At 42.8% G+C, this 25,380-nt stretch overlaps 1 protein-coding gene across 22 annotated transcripts in view; it reads left to right on the plus strand.

Annotated features, from left to right (window-relative positions):
• The window catches only part of OTOF (otoferlin), a 500,270-nt gene that overhangs the window by 389,620 nt on the left and 85,270 nt on the right, over positions 1-25,380 (plus strand). For all 22 annotated transcript variants that reach the window (XR_012243739.1, XM_073625193.1, XM_073625192.1 and 19 more), the window contains 7 exons: positions 7,008-7,194; positions 8,693-8,916; positions 11,697-11,805; positions 15,694-15,877; positions 16,946-17,066; positions 22,831-22,931; positions 25,105-25,195. Coding sequence is in view for 21 of the 22 variants with exons in the window: in XM_073625193.1 (XP_073481294.1) it covers positions 7,008-7,194; positions 8,693-8,916; positions 11,697-11,805; positions 15,694-15,877; positions 16,946-17,066; positions 22,831-22,931; positions 25,105-25,195 (1,017 nt within the window). In the remaining variant the exon portion in view is untranslated. The remainder of the gene's footprint in view (positions 1-7,007; positions 7,195-8,692; positions 8,917-11,696; positions 11,806-15,693; positions 15,878-16,945; positions 17,067-22,830; positions 22,932-25,104; positions 25,196-25,380) is intronic.

The raw sequence follows: 25,380 nt of genomic DNA on the forward strand, positions 1-25,380 counted from the left end.
CTTATGCGCTCTGAGTCATCCCTGCTAGTCTAAAGCACAAAGAGAAATTGAATGAGCTGATTGGACTATATCGACTGGAGTCGTATGAATCCAAAGGAACGAATTGAACAAAATGAATTTCGGATTTATTCATTATGTTATGATTCGGAGATTCTGATGGATTTATCTCAATCAAACTCAAACATGATAAGTAGGAATCATCTTATTTCACTTTTATACCTGACTGCATTTATTGTAATATCTTTCCATTTTATATGTAGTGCATTTTTTACAATAATGAAAAATGTTAATTGCAAAATGAAAACGAAATGGATCCGAATCAATATGGATCATTCGTTATGTCGTTATGCTATTTCGGATCCAAATGAAGTGCATGAATTTGTTTTTTCAATTTAATTTGTTTTGAATTCATTGACATTTGTTACTATTATGATTTGGAGATTCAGATACTTCCGAATCCCCAAATAACAAAAATGTAATCCAAATTTTGATTCATAACGAAACGAATCACACGTCTATTCAGGAATTATGACAGGGATATCTCACTGTTGGAGCATCCAAGGTAATACTCAGCCCACCAGGCTCTAATACAACTAAAATATCACTTTTGTACTGACTGGTACTTCAAAGGAGATTACCAAAATAACCTTCCTCTATATTCATAAGCTAAGATCCAGGCCCATTAGAGATTAAATTAACTCTGGAGCCACTCGATCAATTCTGCGGGCAGCAGAATGTGCCCCCCCCTCCTCCCGCCACTGGCGCTGCCACTCCCGGGCGCTTCTCACCGATCCCAGAGACCGACTGTGATGGCTGCACAGAACAGTGAGAGAGGAACTGACGTTGTTCCTCCTTCTCTGTGGCCCCGGGAACCAGAGGCGATGAGTTTTCGGCATTTCCGGTTCCACCTCTCTGTTTACCTGGTAAACATGCACATGAACTTTAATGGCTATAACAGCTTCAACTCTTCTGGGAAGGCTGTCCACAAGGTTTAGGAGTGTGTCTATGGGAATGTTTGACCATTCTTCCAGAAGCACATTTGTGAGGTCAGGAACTGATGTAGACGAGAAGACCTGTCTTGCAGTCTCCATTCTAATTCATCACAAAGGTGTTCTATCGGGCTGAGGTCAGTTAAATCCCACCACCTCAAACTTGCTCATCCATGTCTTTATGGCCCTTGGTTTATGCACTGGTCCAAACCGTTTGGTGGAGGGGGGATTACGGTGTGAGGTTGTTTTTCAGGGGTTGGGCTTGGCCCCTTAGTTCCAGTAAAGGGAACTCCTAAGGTGTCAGCATACCAAGACATTTTGGAAAATTTCATGCTCCCAGGGGGATGGTCCCTTTCCTGTTCCAACATGACAGTGCACAAAGCAAGGTCCATAAAGACATGGATGAGCGAGTTTGGTTTAGAGGAACTTGACTGGCCTGCCCTCAACCCAGTAGAACACCTTTGGGATGAATTAGAGCAGAGACTGCAAGCCAGGTCTTCTCGTCCACATCAGTGCCTGACCTCACAAATGCGCTTCTGGAAAAATGGTCAAACATTCCCATAGACACACTCCTAAACCTTGTAGACAGCCTTCCCAGAAGAGTTGAAGCTGTTATAGCTGCAAAGGGTGGGCCAACTCAATATTGTACCCTACGGACTAAGACTGGGATGCCATTAAAGTTCATGTGCGTGTAAAGGCAGGTGTCCCAATACTTTTGGTAATATAGTGTATATTGGCTGTCTTATTGTGCACCATTAAAACAATTTGGACTTTTACACTTTTGGTCTGGCGTTTCTGCTGGTTTATGTGTTGTCCTGCACTGTGTCTCTGTGTGGAGGCAGCCTTCTTCGCAGAGGCAGGGCTTTGCTTCCTTATTTGAAATCCTCCAGCAAGGAGAACAGTGAACAACACCTTAGATGATCTCACACCGCAGATATAAAGGTAGGATACCGCAGATACACTCACATACCAGGAAGTACGCTGCTATTTTTTCAGAAGGAATTTCAGACCAACAGTTTTTCAGGGCACTGCTCTGGTACACTTCTAGATGTTCTCTAAGCTATAACATAGTAAATCTTCAGGATAACAAATCTTTTTGAGTCCAGGCCTACTTTAAGACGACATGGATACCAGCAAGCTCAAGACTAAGTTAGCCTGCCATCCAGCTGAGCAAAGTGAATGCCAAGATCTGGGCACTCAGGATTGAAGCTGCTCCTCTAAGTCATTTTATCTGAAAAATGCCCGCGTTTGTCTTCAGTACATCTGTACAAATAACAGCTCAACATAAGAACTTCAAACTTCTCACTTGTTAACGTTTTTAGAGGAATGCGTACAATTCTCAGGATGTATCTCCTTTATTTCACAGTTATCATCCCTTAATGTCAGCGAACAGGAAGACTAAGACAGAGTGAAAGCTTTAATAACCCCCAGATCCTGGCAGAAGCAATTATTTTATATCCCTATGGCTCAGCGCTGGCAGTTAAGGGCAGGAAACAGCACAAATTTAATAATGTCACAACCTACCACCAGTTTTTAATTCAACCAATAAAGCATATTTCACTGGAACAAGCCTACTCCTCAAGTCTTTTCCATAAATTAACTCCGGCACAAGAAGCATTTTAGCAATTCATGAAACGGCCCCGTATTCCTGGGAGGATTTGATGATTATATTTTACGCTGTCAGCGAGTCGAAACTACCTAGAGTTAAATTTGTCCAACTTTAAAAGTTGGCATCAATTATGGAGGACTGGAGCAAGACCGGAGGGGGGTGATAAGGCAGGATTGCCATCTAGTGGACTAATGGTAGTATTGCACATTAACTTCTTCATATACACTACTTATTTCCAAAATGCATTGGACCCAATTAACTATGAGCCCTGTGAGATTAAGGCTTCATGCACATGGTAAAATTAAAATACTTCTATTTACACTGGATCTTTCTACTAGTGGCTCGCAGAAAAATCCATTGTATAAATTGCTTATTTCGGTGAGGAATTATGAGTGTTTATAGGCGTTTATAAACGTATGCTCATAAACTCATTCTATTTGCTACAATATTCATTTATTCTAGCCACTGGAGTTAATTTACATGCCTACACACCTTCTTACATGCGTTTATGCATATATGTGTGTAAATTATATCAGTATTCTCCTCTCTGAACGCAGCTTTATTGCATTCTTTTTTTTTTTATGCACATAAATGCTGCTCTGAAATACGAACCTAAACGCCACAATGTGCATGGACACATTGGCCGAAATAGTGCTGCGTTCAGAAGCATAAAAAAATAAATAAAATGCCTTTAAGCCTTTGTTCACACTAGAGGCAAGGACTACCGCTCCTCTGAAAAGTGATCCATGCTCAAATCACTTTTCAGAGGCATTTGACAGGCGGGGAGGGGGCAATGGGATTGATTTACTAAAACTGGAGAGTGCAAAATCCGGTGCAGCTGTGCGCAGAAACCAATCCGTTTCTAAGCTTAATTGAACAAGCTGAAGTTAGAAGCTGATTGGCTACCATGCACAGATGCACCAGATTTTGCACTCTCCCAATATGTCGCCTGCTCACTGCCCGTTTTAATCCCCTAAGGCTAGTCCGTTCATACCTGAGGGTTTTTGTAAACATGAGCAGAATCTTGCATCTTTGCTTGTGTTTACAAAACGCGCAAAAAACACATGTCCCATTTGCGCTGCCATCTATTGTTTATGGCACCCCAAATACAACAAGCAGACAGAAAAATGTGCAACAAATGCAAATCTAAACTGCAAAAGGCTCAACATTGGGAAAGCTACATGCAGAGGTATACGTACAGGGGTTTGCGACCGGCCTCATGCTGCAGGGGGTCTGTCCGGCACACCTGGATGGGAGAGGCGGTGGGGGTGGCAGCATGGCCGATTCCTCCATGCAGCCTCTGAATGTCCACTGCTCCTCTCCCTACTGCAGACAGCAGCTACAGGAAGGAAATCGAGGGCATTAATTGCTCTACATGCCACAACCACCGCCTCCCTATCCCTGTCCTGCTGCCCCGGCATAGCTCCCAACTGTCCCTGGTTTCGAGGGACTGTCCCTGATTTGGAGCAATGTCCCTCTGTCCCTCTTTCCTCCTCATTTGTCCCTCATTTTGGTCTGATCCATAAAGTTGTATATAAAATGCACTTTTTATCTTTCAAAAAGTGTTCTTCAGTGCTAAACCTTTCATCCAAATTCTAAATTGCTGCATTTGGACATTTTAAAAGCCAATATAAAGGAATAGTAGTGGTACAAAAAGTCCTTGTAGATTTAATGAACCTTTTTTTTGGTTAATCCTCCCTTAAGGGGGTGTGGCAGGGGGCGTGTCCTATGGCTACATACGTTTGTTAGTAGGTGTCCCTCATTCCCATCTCAAAATGTTGGGAGATATGCCCTGGGCCCCTGTGTACTCCCCTGGCCCTCCCTCGCCCCCCCCCCCCCCGCAGCGCTGCCAGGTTTCCCCCTCCCACCTCCCGCCGGCTGCTGCGGGGGATCTGTCAGGCTGGCGAGCGGGTAAGGAGCCAGTAAATGTGTTATTTACCAGCCCCTCCCTTGTCTTAATGAATAGAGTTAATGATCAGTAACGATCACTGACTGTTTTTTTTTTTTTCTTCTTTTTTTTTTTTCATTCATAGCTGAGGCAAAGTAAACTGTGTGTGTGAATGAACAGGAAGCTCTGTACAGAGCTATTCCTGTTCATCCATTCAGTGCTGATGAGACTTCAGAGATAGAGACTGTGGTGTCCTCAATCTCCTTTCTCTGTCTCAACAGTGAAACATCAGAGGTCTGTTTAGAGCCCAATGGGGGTCCTAAAATTTAAAAAAATAATAGTAAAAAATACAATTATAACAAAATAAATAAGATGGTAAAAAAATAATTAAAAAATTAAAGTGCATGTAAACCCTCACATATACCCAGTGAAGTGAACAGCCTCAGACAATACACAGAGATGAAACAAATCTCCCTATATAAGTTTTACATGTATATCTGCTGTCCTCAACTTTCTACATTCCATAGAAAGTGCATATCATATTAGAAATCTTTCTTCCTGCTTCAGCAGGGGGAGGGGAGTCTGGGCATACACTGTGCGACAGCTGATTGGAGGAAAGGCAAACTCCCCCCCCCCCCCCCCCCCCGGCCCCCCTCCACATAGACAGAGGAATAAAGAAACTTGCAGAGCTGTGCTGTGAATAGACAAGCTCTCTGCTCATCTGTCTCAAAGTTTCCTCCCCGACACAAATTTTCAGTTGCTTTTATCTTCTGCCTCGGAGAGCTTGACAGAAGTTATCATGCTGATAAAAGAAGAACGAAGCAGCAGAAAGATATGGGACTTAGGGCTTTGGAGAGAGATGAGAAAGCACTACATATATATGTGCCCAGGTCAGATTACATGAATGGGGTTTACATCCACTTTAAATAACAAAAATTTAAAAACTACTGACACAAGTGGCGGAAGTACCGAGGTCCCAAAAGTCGCACTTGTAGCTAAAGGGGAAGTGGTTGTGGGGTGGTAAAAGTGTGACTCAACCGTGTGGTTTTACTGCCTTTCAACCTCATGTGTAAAAGGGTGCTAAAAGCTGCATTTTCTTTTGCCCGTGTGATGCCTAGAGCTCCCATTCACACGGAACGCTGTGCAAGGTGTGAGCAATGTGTTGCAATGCAATGAAAATAATTTTGGGGAACACAAACACACATAAATGTGTGTAAATGCATGGGAGCACGTGTAAACGCAACTCTGGGAACAAAAAAATAATAATTTAGTTTTCTTGATGACCTGTCGTTCTCCACGACAAAAACTTCACATTTGTCATTTTAGGATCTCCTGCGATTTTAAATTGCTCTACAATCACAAAACAATTTACATTTACATCACAAAACACGTTCGGGTGCCATTTATTTTCAATGACACCTAAAAGCGGTGTGGTTTTGCTGTGATTATCACGTGGCAATGGCAGCAAACTGCTCCTGCTCCTTTTTTTGGGCCACCAGCTTCCCACGTTGTGGTTTGCCGCAATTGCTAAAGTGCTAAAATGGCGGCAAAACCGCACTTGGCTTTAGGTGTCGTTGAAAGTGAGTGCCACCTGAACATGCGTTTTGCGATTCTAGTGTGGTTTGAGGTTGCGATTCTGCCTGAGATCTGAAAACGCCAAATGTAATGGAGCCAAATGACATGTAAAAGCGCACGTGGAAATTCCTGCAAAACACTTGTTTTTGTGAATGGGCCCTAAAATAGGACCCATGCCTAATACACCAGTGCAACCTTTGATACCTAAGGCCCCCCCCCCCCCCTAGTCAGGGTGCAGGGTGGTTGTGCCAGTTTCATTCTGGGACACTGTCCTGGGCAATCCGTGAAACATGGTCACCCTATCCTCCTAGGGCTTAGCTCCAACCATCTACTCCAGCCTCTGCTGTGGCGGCCCCCTGCTCAGAGGAAAAATAACTGCATTTGAGAGTCTTATTCTACTCAGTTTGAGGTGAGGCCGGGTGCCACGGATGGAACCACATGTCATGAGAGAGCCAAGCAGAGACCCATACAGAAAGAATGGCAGCTGAGCTGGTGCTGAAGGAAGACCGATGACAACCATGGATGGATGGGAGGAGGAGGTCACATTCTTAGATCTCAGGGGTTCATGCTAAGACATGTAGCCCTTCATTTTTGGGGGATGTGACCCCTTAAATTTGAAGCACTACAGGTCCCAGCATGAACCTCTCAGAGCTGAGGATAGGACACACACCCAACTAGTGAAGGACAAGAAGTCCCAGCATGAACCCTTGAGGTCTAAGGATGTGACCCCCCACCAAGAGTTATCAGTAGTTGGACTTGGACTGCAAATCACATGCTTTTTTTAATATAATAGTGTTTTTCAAGATGTTGAAGTTTTTTTTTTGGGGGGGGGGGGGGGGTGGCTGGTAGTGCAAGTAGCTGGTCTTGCCAAGGACACAAAATAGTCTACCACCCCTTACTCACTTTGAACCCCAACAATGTTTCAGGCATGCTCTTTGTGTTGCAGGGGAAGACGTCCGTCCAGAAGAGTAGCTATGAGCCCATGTGGAACGAGCAGATTATATTCACTGAGATGTTCCCACCTTTGTGTAAGAGGATGAAAATACAGATCCGAGATTCTGACAAAGTCAATGATGTCGCCATTGGGACTCACTTCATAGACCTGCGCAAAATCTCCAACGAAGGCGACAAAGGTAAGGCTGACATTTCCAGGGACCATTAGGTGGATTTAAGACATTGGACTCCATTCACTAAAGCCTTCACTATTTGGGTCACGTGACCCTTTTTTTCCCAAATATTACATGCAATACTGAACCTGTGAAATCCTTATCCCTTTATGCGGTATTTACATCAAAAAGCAAAGACGCTCAGGAAAATATCGCATAAAACAGCGGTAAAATCAATTCACTAAAATAAATAAATAAATGCATGTGTTAAATAAGAATTGGTCTTCTTCGGGTCTGGTATGGATTTTGAGGGCGACCCCATGCCAAAATAATTTTTAAAAAAATAGTGTCGGGTCCCCCTCCGAATCCATACCTGACCCTTAGCCTAGAATGCAGCTGGCAGGCCAGGGAAAGGGGGGATGAGCGCCCACAACCCCCCCCCCCCCACAAACCATACTGGGCCACATGCCGTCAACATGGGGAGGGTGCACTTTGTTCCCATGTTGATGAGGACAAGAATCTCCTCCCCACCCACAACCCTGGCCCAGTGGTTATGGAGGTGTTCTCAGAGTTTGGAAGCCCCCCTTAATAGGAGCCGCCAGATCCCACCCCACCGTAAGTGAGCAAGGAGCACATGCCCCTACTCATTCACCAAAAAAAAATGGTCAGAGCAAATAAAAACAAAGACATAGTTTTTGACAAGTTCTTTATTAACCCCCCCAAAAAATGAAATGCCCCCCAAAGTAAATCCAGCTTCAATCACAATGAAAGCCACTGCCTACCCGCCACTAAATGCAGTAAGGGGCGAGTCAGCACTGACCCCCATCCCCTTGTGACGTCATCGACCCACTATTCCCCAGTTCTGTAGATCAGGGAATACAGAATTAGCGGTGATAATAGATAGAATAGGAATTAAACCAGCCATACAGGGTTCAAAATTCATCTGGTTCAGCAGGAACCAGCCAAGTTTTGATCCATTTATGGGCAGGTTTGTTGTACACAAATTATCTATCAATCAACTTGTGTACAACCAGCCTATTGGAAACATTTTACTCGATCAGCGCCGCCAGCTGCAGCCGGCAGTGCTGATTAGTGTTATCTGACAACAGGGAAATCTCCCCACTGTCAGAACTCAATAGCTCAGCGGGAGGGATTCCCCCATTCTAGCATCCTTAGCAACGTCCTAGCAATAAGGCATGATAGGATGGTGCTATTAGATTGTAAGCTCCTTGGGGGCAGGGACTAATGTGAATGTGCAATATATATGTAAAGAGCTGCATAAATTGATTGCGCTTATTTATTAAATAATAAATAAATCTCTGGGGGGTTTTCTGCCAGGCTTCGGGAGGTACATTGATGGTCTACTCTACACCTATAGCAAGGGCATTATTCAACTTTATTCAAAGCTGCACTGTTTGTTTTTATCTACAGGCCCTCCTTACCTACTTAATCAGTTCATTGGTAAAAGTGAACTAACCCTTTAAATTACATTTTAGTTTGATAACTTCCTCTCTGTCTTATGCAGGTTTCCTCCCAACCCTGGGTCCAGCTTGGGTTAACATGTACGGCTCCACACGGAACTACACCCTAATGGATGAGCACCAAGATCTGAACGAGGGGCTCGGAGAGGGGGTGTCATTTCGGGCCCGGTTGCTCTTGAGTCTTGCTGTAGAGATTTTAGACACAAGTTCTCCTGAGCTCACCAGCTCCACCGATGTGACGGTGGAAGGAGCGTCCCCGGTGGCTGATGTAAGTATTGATCCTTTCTGAGCTCATACATTTAACAATTCAGGTGCAATACTTGTACAACTCACCTGTGCACAATTAGGGTCACCACACACTCTGCAATCTGCCTCTACAATCTCTGTGCAATCAATTTTATGATTTTTTTGATTATGATTTAACCAGTTGCCGGCTACAGGGCAGCCGTGCTGCGCAGGATCACGTTTATATACGTGATTCTGCACTTCCGGATATCGGACGCTTCCTCCTGCTTTGATTTTACACAGGGGGAGCTGATCAGCAGGTCCCATGGACCCGATGTCCGTCGGCACCCGCTGATCGTTCAGCACACAGGCAGAATGGAGGTCTGTCTATGTAAACAAGGCAGTTTGCCATTTTGTCAGTACAGAAGGCATGGATCCTGTGTTCCTATAAAGCAGGAACACCGATCCATGCCTTCCACTAGTAACAGCACCTCCCCCACTATACTAAAACACCAGCTAGGCACACAGTTGACCCTTTGATTTCCCCTTCCCAGCCAGTATCATTAGTATAGTGACAGTGCATATTTTTAGCACTGATCACTGTATTAGTGTCACTGGTCCCCAAAAAAGTGTCAAAAGTGTCCGTTAGGTGTCTGTTTTGTCCACCGCAATATCACAGTCCCTATATAAGTTGCTGATCGTCGCCATTACTAGTAAAAATAAATAAACAGAAAATCCATAAAAATATCCCATAGTTTGCAGACGTGATACCTTTTGCGCAAACCAATCAATATACGCTTATTGGGATTTTTTTATTGGATGTGTTTTATAGCAGAAAGTAAAACATATTGTATTTTTTTTTTAAATCGTCGGTCGTTATTTGTTAATAGCTCAAAAAATAGAAACTGCAGAGGTGATCAAATACCACCAAAAGAAAGCTCTATTTGTGGGAAAAAAAATGACATTGTTTTTATTTGGGTACAGTGTCACATGACCATGCAATTGTCAGTTAAAATAATGCAGTGCCGTATCGCAAAAAAATGGCCTGATCATGAAGGGGAGTAAACCTTCTGGAGGTCAAGTGGTTAAACAAGAGTTTAGTGTCGCTTTAATAATAACTGCCATGATCTTATAATGTGAATGTTTAAAAAGTGGAGGTTTAGTTGCACTCTTCACACCCAATGTCTTCACTTCTTATAGCATGTCTGTTGCCTCTGACCATCTCCTTTGGCATGTCTGCAGCTTCCAACACTTTTCTGTAGTATTAAGCTCGCCATACACTAGTAGAATTTTGAATGAACCAATATTTGTACAAACATTCGTATAAAAATTCTCAGCACATTTCATGACTTGACAAATTTTGTTTAAAGTACTTTAAAATTACATTTGCTTTTACCATTCGATTTTGGAACAAAGGTAAATGAATCCACATACACTGTTAGAAAATCTTTAATTCGAGAGGTAATTGCAGCCATATTAGTGCACAATTGAGTACTGTCCGTGACCTTCAATATCACAGGATCAAACAGCTGTACCTCCAGTAATATTGTGTACCTCATCCAATGCAAAAAATACAGCAAAGCCTCGTACACACGATTTTCGGCAGGGAATTACGTGATTACAGACTGTTTGCCTAAAATCCGACCGTTAGTACGCTCCTTCAGACAATTTTTGTCCAACTTTACGCCAACAAATGTTGGATGGCAGGCTATTAAATTTTTGGGCGGACAACGGTCTGTTTTCGTATCGTGTGTACACAAGTCCATCACACAAAAGTCCAAAGTACAAACACGCATGCTCGGAATCAATGCTCACCAAACACGACATTAGCAGAAGGGACCCAAAGGGTGGCGCTCAAGAGCTGAAATTCCACGTAGTACGTCACTATGTTCGTGTTTGTTGGCCGACAATTGTGTGCCGTTAGTATGCAAGACAAGTTCCTAGCACACACCCTTCGGGGCAAAAGTCTGATGCTCTGTTGGCCAACAATCCGATCGTGTGTATGAGGCTTTACATTGACGAAACAGGACACAAATTACAAACAAGAACGAACTTACACAGACACACCATTAAAGAACATAAGGAGGATGATCTCTGCACACCTATGAGACATCACTTTTCACAACCAGACCACACAATGGAAGACATGAGTGTTTTAGTTCCTAAAGGGAACTTCAAAACTACTCAGGAAAGGAAAACGTTTGAATTACCAAGGATAGGTTCACCTTTGGGAACATGTTACATGTTCCACCCGATTTTAGGGTGGAATATGTAACATGTTACCAATGCTGCATGCATGCCCCCCCCTCCTCCCCATAGCAGCAGTATGGGGAGAAGTTCCAGTACTAGCTGCCTATATGGCTGCATCATTCAGACACTCAGTTTTCTAAGGCCTTGTTTACATCTGGTGATTTGCGGTTTTACTGTGATTGTTGCACAATAAATCATGTGCCAATCGCGGCATATCGCAACATGCGAAGCTTTTCGCCCAAAAAGGAGCAGGAGCCTTCACGTGAGGTGGTTTGCCAGAGATGCCGCGTGATTTAACTAGTGACAGTCATGGCAAAACCACACCGCATTTGTGGAGCCATTAAAAATGAATGCATAGTGTGTTTTACCACTATTACTGTGTGATTTAGAATCCTAAATCGCCACATGTGAACGGGGCCTTAATCACTATCCAACAATTTTATGACCTACCCCCTACCTCTGTGACTTTTCCTTTTCCCATTCCATAGCTCTATAAATCTCTATACTTAGGGTGTATAACAACATTAGAATGTGCCCCTAATTCCAGCCATTCTTTTTTTTATGTGTCCTCAGAATTGTACCGGTAAGATGGAGGAATTCTTCCTCTTCGGAGCTTTCCTGGAAGCCACCATGATAGATCGCAAGAGCGGAGATAAACCCATCAGCTTCGAGGTTACAATAGGTGAATGTTTTACCCTTCTCTGTGTATCTAGTGAATTGAAGAGCCCCTGTCACACATATACGAGAGAAGCGGGTATTTCATCAGATTTAAAATAGAAATGTAAAAACTGCGTTTAGAGACTACTTAGCAGCTAACACTTCACTAGACATATAGTGCTAATAATCATATAAACATTAGTGCAGCACCCAAATAATTGTGAACCAAAAGTAAATTATGAACAAAGTAATATATGTATATGGGACCCAGGTCCCCCCAACACTCAGGATGGTAGAGGATCCAACAGGATCATATAATAAATTAGAAATGTTGAATCAATAAACACTGCAAAAAATTTTAAAATATGAAAAGAATGTGGAAAAATTGTATTACTCAAAGTCCATGAATACGTCATCATGTAGTAGTCTACCATAGAAAATGAGTTCCATGAGTTGGAGAGAAATCACCCTTGAAAGGACACAGCAGGTTAAAACTTTTTCCTCTTAGAGCAGTCCGCCACCATATCATAAAATTGGCACACTTACCAGATGGTGTGGACTCTTATACTGATCAGTATTGAGTCAATCATGCAGTTGTGAGGAAACACCTCCACCAAATCCAGCATGGACAGACCAATGTTATGGAAATCGCCCCATCCACGGTTAAAGGGAGAGGTTCCACCTTCAGACAGCACGCTCCCAATACACGGCAGACCACATCAAGAGGGAAGGCAATTCATGGTCAAATGCATAAAAAATAAACAGCCACACATAGTGTAAAACTGCAACGTATGATTTAATGTAAAAAACGGATGTACACTTACAAAAATCCAAGTAAAATTGCATGATGTAATCCTTCAACAATTCATGAAGATCGCAATGACTCCACGAGCATCATCTGACGTGTTTCGTCCTATTGGACATCCCCAGATGATATCCAATAGGACAAAATGTGCCTGGTGACGCTCATAGAGTCATTGTGATCTTCTTGAATTGTTGAAGGATTACATAGTGGGATATAAATTGGATTTTTGTAAGTGAACATCCGTTTTTTACTTTAAATGATACTTTGCAGTTTTACACTCTGTGTGGCTGTTTGTTTCTTATGCATATGACCGTGAATTGCCCTCCAGTTTGATGTGGTCTGCCGTATATTGGGAGCGTGCTGTCTGAAGGTGGAACCTCTCCCTTTAACCATGGATGGGGCAATTTCCATAACATTGGTCTGTCCATGCTGGATTTAGTGGAGGTGTTTCCTCACGACTGCATGATTGACTCAATACTGATCAGTATATGAGTCTACACCATCTGGTAAGTGTGCCAATTTTACTATATGGTGGCGGAAGGCACTATGGGGAAAAAGTTTTCACCTACTGTGTCCTTTCACGGGTGATTTCTCTCCAACTCATGGGACCAGGGCTTTTTTTTCTCAAACAATAGGTGCTGGAACTCAACCAGGACCCCCCCAAACCCCTCCCCCCACACACACCCTCCAAATCACATCAAATAGTGGGTGTTGTCATAGTTCACAAACAGTAGAAGGGTCTTAAAGGGGCATTAAATATCAGGATTGCATTACATACAAAGTGCAGAGTTCAGGGGGTTACACACAGAGTGCAGAGCTGTCACTTGTAAACACAGAAACCAGACTTCTGTGTTTACAAGTGATTGTGGTGAGCAGGAACCAAAGGGCTTGAGCCAGAGGTGGTGGAACTGAGTTCCACCAAGTTCCCCCTGAAAAAACGCCCTGCATGGGACTCATTTTCTATGGTTGACTACTACACGATGATGTATTCATGAACTTTGAGTGACACAATTTTTCCACATTCTTTTCATGTTTCAACATTTTTTGCAGTGTTTATTGATTCAACACTTCTAAATTATTGTATGATCCTGCTGGATCCTCTACCAACTTGAGTGTTCATAAGCCTTGGGGGACCTGGGACCCATATACATATATTAGTTTGTTCATAATTTACTTTTGGTCCACATTATTTGAGCTCTGCACTAATGTTTATATGATTTCATCAGATTTATTTAATAAAAATAATCTTACAGGTGTCTAAAAGTATACAGAAGTTTCTAATATTTTTGTAAAATGTTTTAATCCCTTGGAGTGAGATCAGTGCACTGACTTAATTTGTTTTGAATGAGAAGTGTATATTTGTGCATTGTGCTAATGACAGAAATGTGCTAAAATACTGTATATCAATTGTTTGCTTTCAAAAATGTCATGCTCCCTGTTTCAATCAACACGGAGCATGACATGTGTTATTTGGAAGCTCTAACTGTCTCAGCAGGGGGAATATGGACCTCTCAGAGAGACCACTGCTTCCACACTAAGAGCATGGGTCCACACTGAGAGCATGGGGACAGACTTTACTACTCAGGCTGCGGCTGCTTTCTAAAGAAATCTGTAAGACTTTGCACACCTTTTCGATACACCTGGAATGTATTTAGCTTATAGGTAAAATTATAGTTAAAGCCCAACTTGGGGCACATAAAAAATGATCCCTTGCAATGGGGCTGCACTTCAAAAGTTAATTGCTCTAGGGGAGAGGAGAAACGGTTTTATTTACCTGATCCTCTGCTTCCCCTGCAGATGGTGCTCCCACACAATCAAGCAGTGGACTGTCCATCTGTGTCCTCCTCAAGTCCAATGCAGGGTTATGGACCATAGGCGTGCGCACAGGGTGTGCCAGGTGTGCCTGGGCACACCCTAATCGCCTTGTGTGGTGCATATTCCCCCCTGTTTAGACCACTGATATTTCATCAAAAAAAAAAATGTTACAAAATAAAATAATTTTAAAAGAATAAAAATACAACTACTGACACTGTCCCCTGCCCTACTGACACCATCAGTACATATAAAACATGCATATGTATTTGAGCTTTGGGGTGCACACCCTAATGCAATAGGCTGCGCACACCTATGTTATGGACCCTTCTCTGGTCTTGATGACATCAGGATCTTAGACCGGTGGAGCGTGGGGGTGCAGACGCTGCTGGGACAGGTCTAACTGTGGGGAGGAGCAGAGGATTGGGTGTGTAAATCTCTTTTTATCTTTCCACAGTCCCACTGCAAGGGATCTTGTTTTATTTCAGTTGGGCTTTAAATTTACATTTAAAGATGTAAGTACAGTATATATGGTTTTTATGTGTTTTTTTAAGTATGTTTAGGACTTGTAGCATCTTTTTTTGTTAGCCATGTTATTTTGTAACATATTGATTAACCAATCTCAAAGTGCAATTTCACCTAAAAAAGAAAATCCTGCTTATCCTCCTCCTACCTCCCCCCTCCTCTTATTGTAAACTCGCTCTTCTGCTTAGACAGGTCCCGGGAGGCTGTGGGATTATTCCGATAGCACAGCTTTTGCATGCACAAAGGGGAGCTGGCTGTGAAGCATCAGGAAGTCACAGCCGTCTTCCCACAGTCAACATGGTGGCACCGGGCACCCGAAGCCTGGAGAAGACAGTGCTGGATAACTAGACTGGTATTAGCAGCTGCTGACTTTAAATTTTTTGTTAACCTGGCTGAAACTCATCTTTAACTGTGCTTTACTGTGCGCAATGGTTTAATACATTAAACTTATATATGAATGAGGAAGTGGAGAAACTGATCCCCTGAGCCACCCACCATGTTGCTCTTTTTGCACAGCTCTGCACAGTACGTCAGTTAGAGAGAGACAGTCTGAAAGCAAGCAGTTTCTGCTGTATTTTTTCTTTTTAAAATCTATGATGCTTTGCGATACCATTGTCATAGGTTCACTTTATATTCAATTGTTAAAATATGTTTATATATAGTAAATAACAATACATTTAAAACATTTAAAAAACAACAACTCCCAAACCAAGATGGTTTGTTGTTAAAGATTAGGCTATTTAATGTTCTTGCTGTCGTTGTATTTTATAGGAAACTATGGGAACCAAGTTGATGGGACGACCCGGCCAAGTCTTCGGAAAAAAAAGGAAGGCGGGGATGGGGTAGAGGAAGAGACAGAACTCTTACAGAACTCCAGTGAGGATGAAGCAGAGGATGATGGGGAAATGCAGTCCGTCTCCTCTACACCAGCAATGAAACCCTTTATAACAGACAGGTCAGACAGACACACACCAGGTCTGATCATCAAAGACCGACCCACAATTTGTCTTTCAGTGACTATTATCCTGTTATGCTGAACCTCTGGCTTCACTGCTTTCTGAGTCTCTAATCCTTAACGAGTATCCAGTCTTCCTAGTACACGTTTAGTATTCATGTGTTATACAGCCCATTAAAGAGACCATAAATTGATTCACATTAGACCTTCTACCTTGCAACCTGAGGTCCCTACCACACTCATATACAACCAAAGGCCAATTTGGGAGAAAGCAAACTAACCTACCAGGATACTTTATGCTTGGTGGAAAACCTACAAAGACTCATAGAAAACAGACACTCTCTATGAGGATGTTGTCCCCGTGTGATTTCAAGAAGTGGTCATCTTGAAAATTTTTGGTCTTCTGTAGATGCATCTTATAATGGTGTATTTCACAGTCACAAAATCACCAAAAAATATAAAATCCAAAGCAAAACATGTATGCCATATTTATAATATTAAAAAATAAATATTCTTAATGCCGTGCCTTTCCTTCGATCGATAAATATAACAAAAGCACAAATAACAGTCAATATTCCAAAGAAGCCACCTCCACCAACCTTTACCCACAAACAGTAAAGTGCCTCAAGTCCACAGATAAAACACATTGCCTAAATTTAAAATTGAAAATGGTAATAGTGATGATAATGTCTTCACAGTATATCAGTAAATGTATCCAAGGCATTTTCATTGCAAGACATAAAGCAGTGTATTTATTAAGAAAAATTGCTGTGCTTTCACACAGCCATCACAAATAATCAATGTAATGTGTCTAATATGTGTATTTCTTATGATCGTCAGCTCCATCTAGTGGACATAATGCATGATTTCCTGATTATGACCACTAGATGGAGCTGACAATCATAGAATATATGCATATTAGATACATTATAGGGATTATTAGCGAAGGCCATGATTTTGTGGTGTGTCTCTCAGTGAGATGTGAGATTCCCTGTATGGAATGGCCTCTAGATAGCCCTTATTGTGTCAGCTGTCACTCATCCGCCTGTTGTACGTGTTTATCTGCAGAAACTACTTCCACCTCCCGTACTTTGACCGTAAGCCTTGCATATATATTAAGAGCTGGTGGCAGGACCAGAGGAGAAGACTCTACAATGCCAACATCATGGACAAGATTGCAGACAAGCTGGTCAGTAATAGCAAAATTTATTCAGCTGTTTCTGAAATCCCCTTGCCCTAGAGGGGTGGGCTCCTTTTTTAAGTTTTTGAAAACTACCCTTCTAGAGTCTTTTGTTGAAACCCAATTCAGAGAAACCTGAAAATTCTCCATAGCAGTGGGGCTGTTCCTTCACTGTAAAGGTTAAATGCTCATTTAGTCTAGGGGCTGCAAAAGCACCTTTAACTTATCCAATTGTTCACTCTCCTGGAAGATAGTGCTCCCTCATGCTCTGGCAGTGGACTGTCCCTCTGCATCTTCATGTCCAATGCAGGGCTATCAACCCTGCATAGGTCATGACGATGCCAGGACTTTAGACCACTGGAGCATAGGAGAGAAGATGCTGCAGGGACCAGTCTAGCAGTGTAGAGAAGCAGAGGGTTGGGTAAGCAAATCTACTTTTCCATGTCCCCTAGACCTAAAAAAGCAGTTAACCCTTGCAATGCAGGCACAGCCCCACTGCAAGGGAGAATTTTCAAGCTTCCTGAGGTTCAGCCATAATGTCTTCTACTATAATGCCCCCATACCTGGAGTGAAGTTAAAGCTGAATGAGGCAAAGGCAACCCTTTCAGTGGAGCTCCCCAAACTACTAGGGTTAAATACTTGTTATCATAGAGGATAAGTCTAAGGGATAAGCGTGTAGGCAGGTGCAGTCTACTTTCTCCCCTGCAGGTGGTGCTCTTCTGCAGCGGCACTGCAGTTGGAAAGAAAGTCAGGATGAACATAGTTCCTCTATGGTTTTCTGGGTCACTGTGGAAGCATCCAATTGGATGCTACCACCCCATGTGACTCTAGCATTCATTTTTAATCAGGCAGAGCCTTTATAGGGCCCTGGCTCCCAGGTTTGGCACACATTTGCAAGTTGTTAGAATAGGGACAGGTACCCCGCTTGGTAGGGACAGTACTAGCGTCAGGGAAAGGTTTCTGAAGAGGAGGGAATGCGTAGGGCTGGGAACTTCAATGGACACCTTTCCGCTTGGGACATGAGACGGCCAGGCCACATTCCTCCCCTCTCTATAGACAGCTTGGCTATATTCTGCTCTCTACACGCTGTTGGAAATGTGAGTGTTCCAGTTTGGGCTGCCTTTCCACTGGGTTATTTGTGAATTGTCTCTGCACTATTCCTGTGCATGGTCTTTCATTGCACTGGGACCGAGTGTGGGGTTTTTTTTGCTGCACCAAGCTGCACCCCACCTACAAACTATATTACTGTATTCTAACCCATGCTCCAGCTGGATTCAGATCTTTCCTCAAGCTATAGGCAGTCTCTGGGCATTATTACTTACAGCTCAGAGTTGGAAGTAAATGCCTGAATTTTTTTTTTACCTACAGGTAAGCGTATAATAAAGCTTACTTGTAAGTAAAATGAACATGAATGAATGAGTGACTTGTATAGCGCTACCTATGCGAACTGAATCGCCTCAGGGCGCTTTTTTGCTGCCGGTGTCCATCTGCAATATAGCACGGTCCATTTTCCCCATGGGGTCCTGACATGCTTACAAACACATACACATATTTGGCCAATTTTTCGACAGGATCTAATTAACTTACCAGCATGTCTTTGGAGTGTGGGAGGAAACCGGAGTACCCGGAGGAAACCCACACAGGCACAGGGAGAACATGCAAACTCCAGGCAGATGGTGTTGTGATTGGGATTTGAACCAGCGACCCTATTGCTGCTAGGTGAATGTGCTAACCACTACACCACTGTGCTGCCCTAAATACACAGTTTATGCACAGTTTAGGAGATATTCCAGTTAACAGCAGCCGGTGATGTCACCGGCGCAGACGTTCTGAAGGAACGGCATACCCGTGCAGTTCCTTCAGAGCTCTGTGCCGTAGCTGTGACGTCATCGTGGCTTAGCCATTCAAGCATGCGAACCCGGAAAGAAAGACCGGGTGAAGATGGAAGCCTCTGCAGCAGTGACAGCATGTAGCTGGAGGGCTTCGGTGTAAGGTAAGTCTTTCATAATGTGCTAGTTTGCAGTGCATACTAGAACACTATGCTTTAACCCTGCATTGTACACAAGGAGGTGAGCATGCATCTACAGCCCGAAGCTCCTTAGAAAGGAAGCTTGTGTAGGACCAGTTGCTTGGATGGAGGGAGTCTGCCAGAGCCAGGAATAAGGTAAGTATTACACCTTCTCCCTGCACCCCTAGACTGAATGAGAATCTAATATTCACATTGAGGAATGCAGCTGTTGTAGCCTCAGAAGTCCTGACATCTGCACTGTAAGAACCATTAATTACAAGTGTAGCCATGTCTGACGGCAGCTCTTGAGAGGGACTTAATTGCACAGTAGCATAGGAGACCTTGTAATGGGACTAAGCTGTATTAGTTAATTGTCAGAAGAACCCAGGAGAGAAAAGGGATTATAATTACACTGTTCAGACAGTGGAAACAATCTCAGAATGCATGTGTAGCACTACTGGTACTGATCTTCTATGACCAACGGCTACATTGTGAATGTCCTAAGCCATAGGTGTGTGCAGCCTAATGCATTAGGGTGTGCACCCTTAAGCTCAAACACACATGCATGTGTATGTATCTACGTATATATGACTCTGGCACATTGATCTCTCTGCTGGCACAGTGAATGAGAAAAGGATAAACACTTCTCTTATGGCAGACCTGGTAAGAGGGAGATCTTTCCCATGTTCCTGTTGCTACACAGAACGATAACACTAATGCGCATGGGGGGATTAGGGTGTGCCTGGGCACACCCGGCACACCCTGTGCGCACGCCTATGTCCTAAGCCCACTTTCTTGGCAATAAGGTCCCAAGCACATTTTTCCCAGGCAAGGGTTCTTTTCTCCGGATGGAAAAATGATGGGCACCATCCACGTTAAATTTACATTTGAACAGAATTATTGCACCAGTGTATGGACGATAGGATGAAAGGTTGATGGAGCACAGAATATCTGCACATTCTTCTAGAATCTCTGGGTCCCTCTCTCGCAGTGCTATGCTGGCTGGACACTTAACTTAGACTGTGGCTCCTTCTCAATTGATGTTCAAGGGTTGTCTCATGTTGTCTTCATGTTCAAAGGAAGGACAACATAGGAAGGTTCCTGCGTATACTTTTCAGTTACAGCTTGCTTCCTTTAAGCCTGAACAGGACATCACCTGCAACCAACATCTTCAGGGTTTCCTCCTAGGAAGGGAGATACCTGCATCACTCCATTCCCTCTAGACCCAAAGGCCTGGGAGCAAGACAGTTCTCATAAAGGCATTCTCACCAGGTAGAAGTCCAGGAGGGTAGATAAAGTGCCAGGAAGTGCCTCAATTATTTAATACCTTCCCAGCCAGCTTACTGGGCAGAAACCCAGGTGTGCAAGTACCTTCCCAACCAGCTCGCCAGGCAGAAGCCAAGGGGGGGGGAGGCACCATGTACCTAAACTATTTAAAACCTTCCCAGCCAGCTCACTGGGCAGAAATCCAGGAGGAAAAACCATATGCTAGTACCTTCCCAGCCAGCTCACCAGGCATAAGCCAATGGCGAACACCAAGTACCAGGAAGTGCCTCGACTATTTAAAACCTTCCCAGCCAGCTCACCAGGCAGTAACCCGGAAGATAAGACCATCTACCAGTATCTTCCCAGTCAGCTCACCAGGCCCCCCCAAACCTGCTGATTGGCTGAGTCACTAAACAGCCATAACAAAGAATGCTACTAGTCTTGCACACCCTGCTGGAGCAAGCTCAAACAGCAAGTGACTAAGAAAGCACACCCTTGCTTGGAGAACACTAACAGGCACATACAGACAGGCTGGACTTACTGCCCTTTGCTTCTTACAGAATAACAAAAAAATCTAAAATCTAGCACAGACTTAAAGGGGTGCTCAGTGGAAGTTTTTAGTTCCCACCACAATGACTACTGTGTCCGAAACACATGAACAGTACAGTGCCTATGTCCTCGATAGCCAACCATTGTGTTGTGTAATGCTCAACCAAACACTGCTTGGAACGTTTGGACGCTGTTATCATACTGAATTCACAAATGTAGTTCTTACAGAAGCACGCCATCCTTCTCCTGCCAGGAGAGCAGTCAGGGAGGGTGAAAGAGAACATACAATACATGCTTTTCTATGTCTAGTGAACCATGTGAACTTACCCATACATTCTTTAACCTGTTAGGCTCCATGCACACTGGCTTAAAAAATGTTGCTTCTACTGGATTTTTGTGTTCTGCCTGTAGAAGCAACTCAATGTTATCCTATGTGTCCATGTACATTAGGACGTTTACAGGCATATTTTGAGCTCAACGTTTAGAGGCAGGAAAAACAAACCTTCTGGTTCGCGTTTCTGATTGGAGCTCACTGGCAGAAAAAACGTAAAACTCTTTTAAACTCATCTAGACATTGTACAAAAAACGCTCCATATGAGCGTTTTTTACTCCCAAGAGAACAGACGTTTTTTTAAGCCCAGTGTGAAGGCAGCCTTAAAGGTAATTTCAAAAATAATTTTTGTTCTCTGTAAATCTGAAGCTTTCATTAAAATAATCGCTAATGATCCTGCCATAAAGGTCGTTCTTCAAGCATTTTCCGTTATAGGGTCACATGTGCTTCTGGAGGAGGCCAGTGGCCAATGTTCATTTATGCCATTGTCACCATCAGGAAGCCCAGCCTAAGCAATGACAAGCAGCTGCCATTTGGGTGAATGTATAAGAAGCATAGCTCCCAACTGTCCCTGATTTCGAGGGACTGTCTCTGATTTGGAGGATTGTCCCTTTTTCCTCTTCATTGTCCCTCATTTTGGTCTGATTTATAGTTGTATATAAAATGCACTTTTTATCTATCAAAAAGTGTTTCCCAGTGCTAAACATTTCATCCAGTTTCTAAATTACTGCATTTGTAAATTCCAAAAGCCAGTATAAAGGAATAATATGTGGGAAAAAAAAAGCACTTGTGGGTTTAACTAATCTTGTATTTTTTGTACAACTCTCCTTTAAGGGGGCGTGGCAAGGGGTGTGTCCTATGCCTTCATACTTTTGCTGATAGGTGTCCCTCATTCCCATCTCAGAAAGTTGGGAGGTATGCAAGAAGTGGTTAAAGATTCTAAGTGATAAAAGAAGGAAACGGTATTATCTAAAAAAAAAAAAAAAAACAGTAATTGTCTATTATTTAGAGTGCTTTAGTAATATAAATGTTCTCCAGTTAAGGATTACATCTGCTTTAAAATAAAAGAGTGCCAGACGATACAACTTTTCTGACCTTATTATGACTTAAAAGAGCCTCTCTGTTGTGCTGCAAGATTGCATAGCTCCCAACTATCCCTGATTTCGAGGGACTGTCCCTGATTTCGAGCAATGTCGCTCTGTCCCTCTTTCCTCCTAATTTTCCCTCATTTTGGTCTGATCCATATATTTGTATATAAAATGCACTTTTAATCTTTCAAACAGTGTTTCCCAGTGCTGAACCTTTCATCCAATTTCTAAATTGCTGCATTTGTACATTTTAAAAGCGAATATAAAGGAATAGTAGTGGTAAAAAAAAAGCACTTGTGGATTTAATTAATCTTTTTTTTGGTTAATTCTCCTTTAAGGGGGTGTGGTAGGGGGCGTGTCCTATGCCTACATACAATTGTTAGTAGGTGTCCCTCATTCCCATCTCAAAATGTTGGGAGGTATGTGAATTTTATGGGCTTTGCTTGTGCCGTGTGATTTATTTCATGTTTTTTTCATCAGTAAAGTGAAATTTATAAAACTGAATTTAGCCTGTTTGCTCTGCTCCTGCAGGAGGAAGGGTTGAATGATGTCCATGAAATGATAAAGACAGAGAAGCCATATCCAGAGAGGAGACTTCGGGGGGTACTGGAGGAGCTGAGCAGTGCCAGCTTGTAAGTACACTATACATCCACATACACACCTTTGAGATAATACCTGGAATAGTTAGAGAATCTAGGGTGTCCACAACGTTTTAATAATGTGTCTGGTGATCCCTGTTGGATACACTATGGCTGTTGTGCATGATGCCCCCTGCTGGATACATTATGATTGTAGAATCTATTGCCCCCTTTCGGATACAGGTAAACAGATGGGTTCAGTCAGCGCAAAACCACAATAACAATCCTATCATAAGCTGCTGAAGACTCAAGGCCAATATATAGCAATCCTTGAATAAGCACATAAAATAGAAAAGTGCAGCGCTAAAAACAAAAACAAAAAAACACAAAAAAGATATTGAGGTAATAACTGATAAATCAAAGACATATAAACAGTCCCAGTTCATATAGTATGAGAGCCAAGGACGACCTAAAAGATGACACCAACAGGTAAGAATTATCTCCTCAGTAGTCATCAGAGTGCTCGGAAAATGTTGCAATTAATGTGCATCCTCATTAGTGCTTCCACCACCGTATATACAGGCCGTTCACCTCACCCTGTGGACGTGTGAATTAACAGATAGGTCATTCAGGCATTCCCCACAGGGTCACAAGGTAAAAATTTGCCTCAACGGTCCGAGGATCGGAATCCAGCATCATTAGTGCAGCAGCAGGATGATACTCTCATACACAGTTGATGGGAAGGTAGTAGTCATGTAAAAATCAATAAAACATACATAGTGCTAAAACTTAAAGCATCTTTTACTTAAGGTAAAAAATGTTACTCACAAACACAGCACTGTATCCCCAATGCTAGGATGCATAACGTGTGTAAAACGTCTCATAAAGACTAGGAAGGTGGCTGCAATGACGTCACGGAGTCCTCCCGCACGCGTATCGTCCCTGTGGGCTGGACTTCCTCAGCGAATTCACTCTCTCATTATGTGCCCACAAAGTCCGCTAATTTTTTTGACTTGGTCAATCCTTGAACGCATTCCTTGGTTGTAACGAGTGGTTATTTGAGTTACTGTTGCCTTTCTATCAACTCTGCCCATTCTCCTCTGACCTCTACAATTAACAAGGCATTTTCGGCTACACAACTGACGCTCACTGGATATTTTCTCTTTTTCAGACCATTCTCTAGAGAGATGGTTATGTGTGAAAATCCCAGTAGATCAGCAGTTTTTGAAATAGTCAGACCAGTCCGTGTGGCACCAACAACCATGCCACGTTCAAACTCAAGTCCCCTTTCTTCACCATGATTGGTTTGAACTTCAACAAGTCGTATTTTCCACATCTAGATGCCTAAATGCATTGAGTTGCTGCCATGTGATTGGCTGATTAGCAATTTGTGTTAACAAGCAATTGAACAGGTGTACCTAATGAAGTGGCCGGTGAGTGTACATCAGTGAGGTGGTTTGGTGTATTTGCACCTAAAAGCCTCATCAGCTTCTTCTGGCTCTCCTTTTCTTCTCAAAATATTAAAATAAAATAAATCTTGCGCTTAGTTCAGAACAGCCCAAGGCTGCTGCACCTGGCAAATCCTGAATACCGGAATAAAATAAAGTACATAAAGAAAAGGTGTGCATGCTCCTTTAAGTGCTTAAATAACAAATAATAGATTTAAAAAAGTGTATTTCAGATAAACATAAATCCTAAATCAGTAAACGTGTCACTTTTTTTTACATATATAAAAAAAAATTCTTTATTCATTTCAAGTGCCACTTAGTGCTCAGTGATGAATAAGGACAAACTAATCGCAAATACTTTTTCACAAATGTGGAAAAGTTCATAAACAAATGTGAAAGTCCAGCTTCACATAAGTAGTTCCAAGTGCCTTTAAGTGCTCAGTGATGATTAAGGGCAAAATCATTCTCCGGTGCTAAAAAGTGTTTTCCCACAGCCAAGTCTGGCATTGTCACTGCTAAGTAAGCATGTCAATCAGCACCTGGCCACACCCAGTCCTGCCCACTGATTGGTGGATTGGCAGCACTGCCTCTGTGGCTGAAGCCCTCCCACTGTGAGCTGCAGTGCCTGGGAGGGGGAGCATGTGAGACGCAGTGATGGAGGATTTGGCTCAGTCAGGGAAGGTAACGGAAGTTTTTTGTGCATCCCATAGTACCTGTATTTTGTACTTTTTAGATTGTCTTGCAGGGACATTCAGTTGTTCTTTAACTTTCTTTTGCAGTCGCTTCGTCACATTGGCCAACAAGGATCAGAATACGAATGGCCGGACTAAACTGGACCGCGAGCGATTAAAATCCTGTATGCGAGAACTAGTAAGTCCTGGCACAGCTTTCATTTCTCATTTAATTAGGCAAGATAAAGGGGAAAGATGATAAAAAAAGGCGCACTAACATCCATCGGCCAATCAAAGTTTATACTGCAGAGGTCAGATCAATAGTGTAGGATGTTGACTGATTTGCCGTTGTCTTCTATTCTTTTCAAGTTGACCTTAAAGTGT

This window comes from Aquarana catesbeiana, linkage group LG04, assembly GCF_042186555.1.
Source record: "Aquarana catesbeiana isolate 2022-GZ linkage group LG04, ASM4218655v1, whole genome shotgun sequence".
Taxonomy (NCBI): Eukaryota; Metazoa; Chordata; class Amphibia; order Anura; family Ranidae; genus Aquarana; species Aquarana catesbeiana.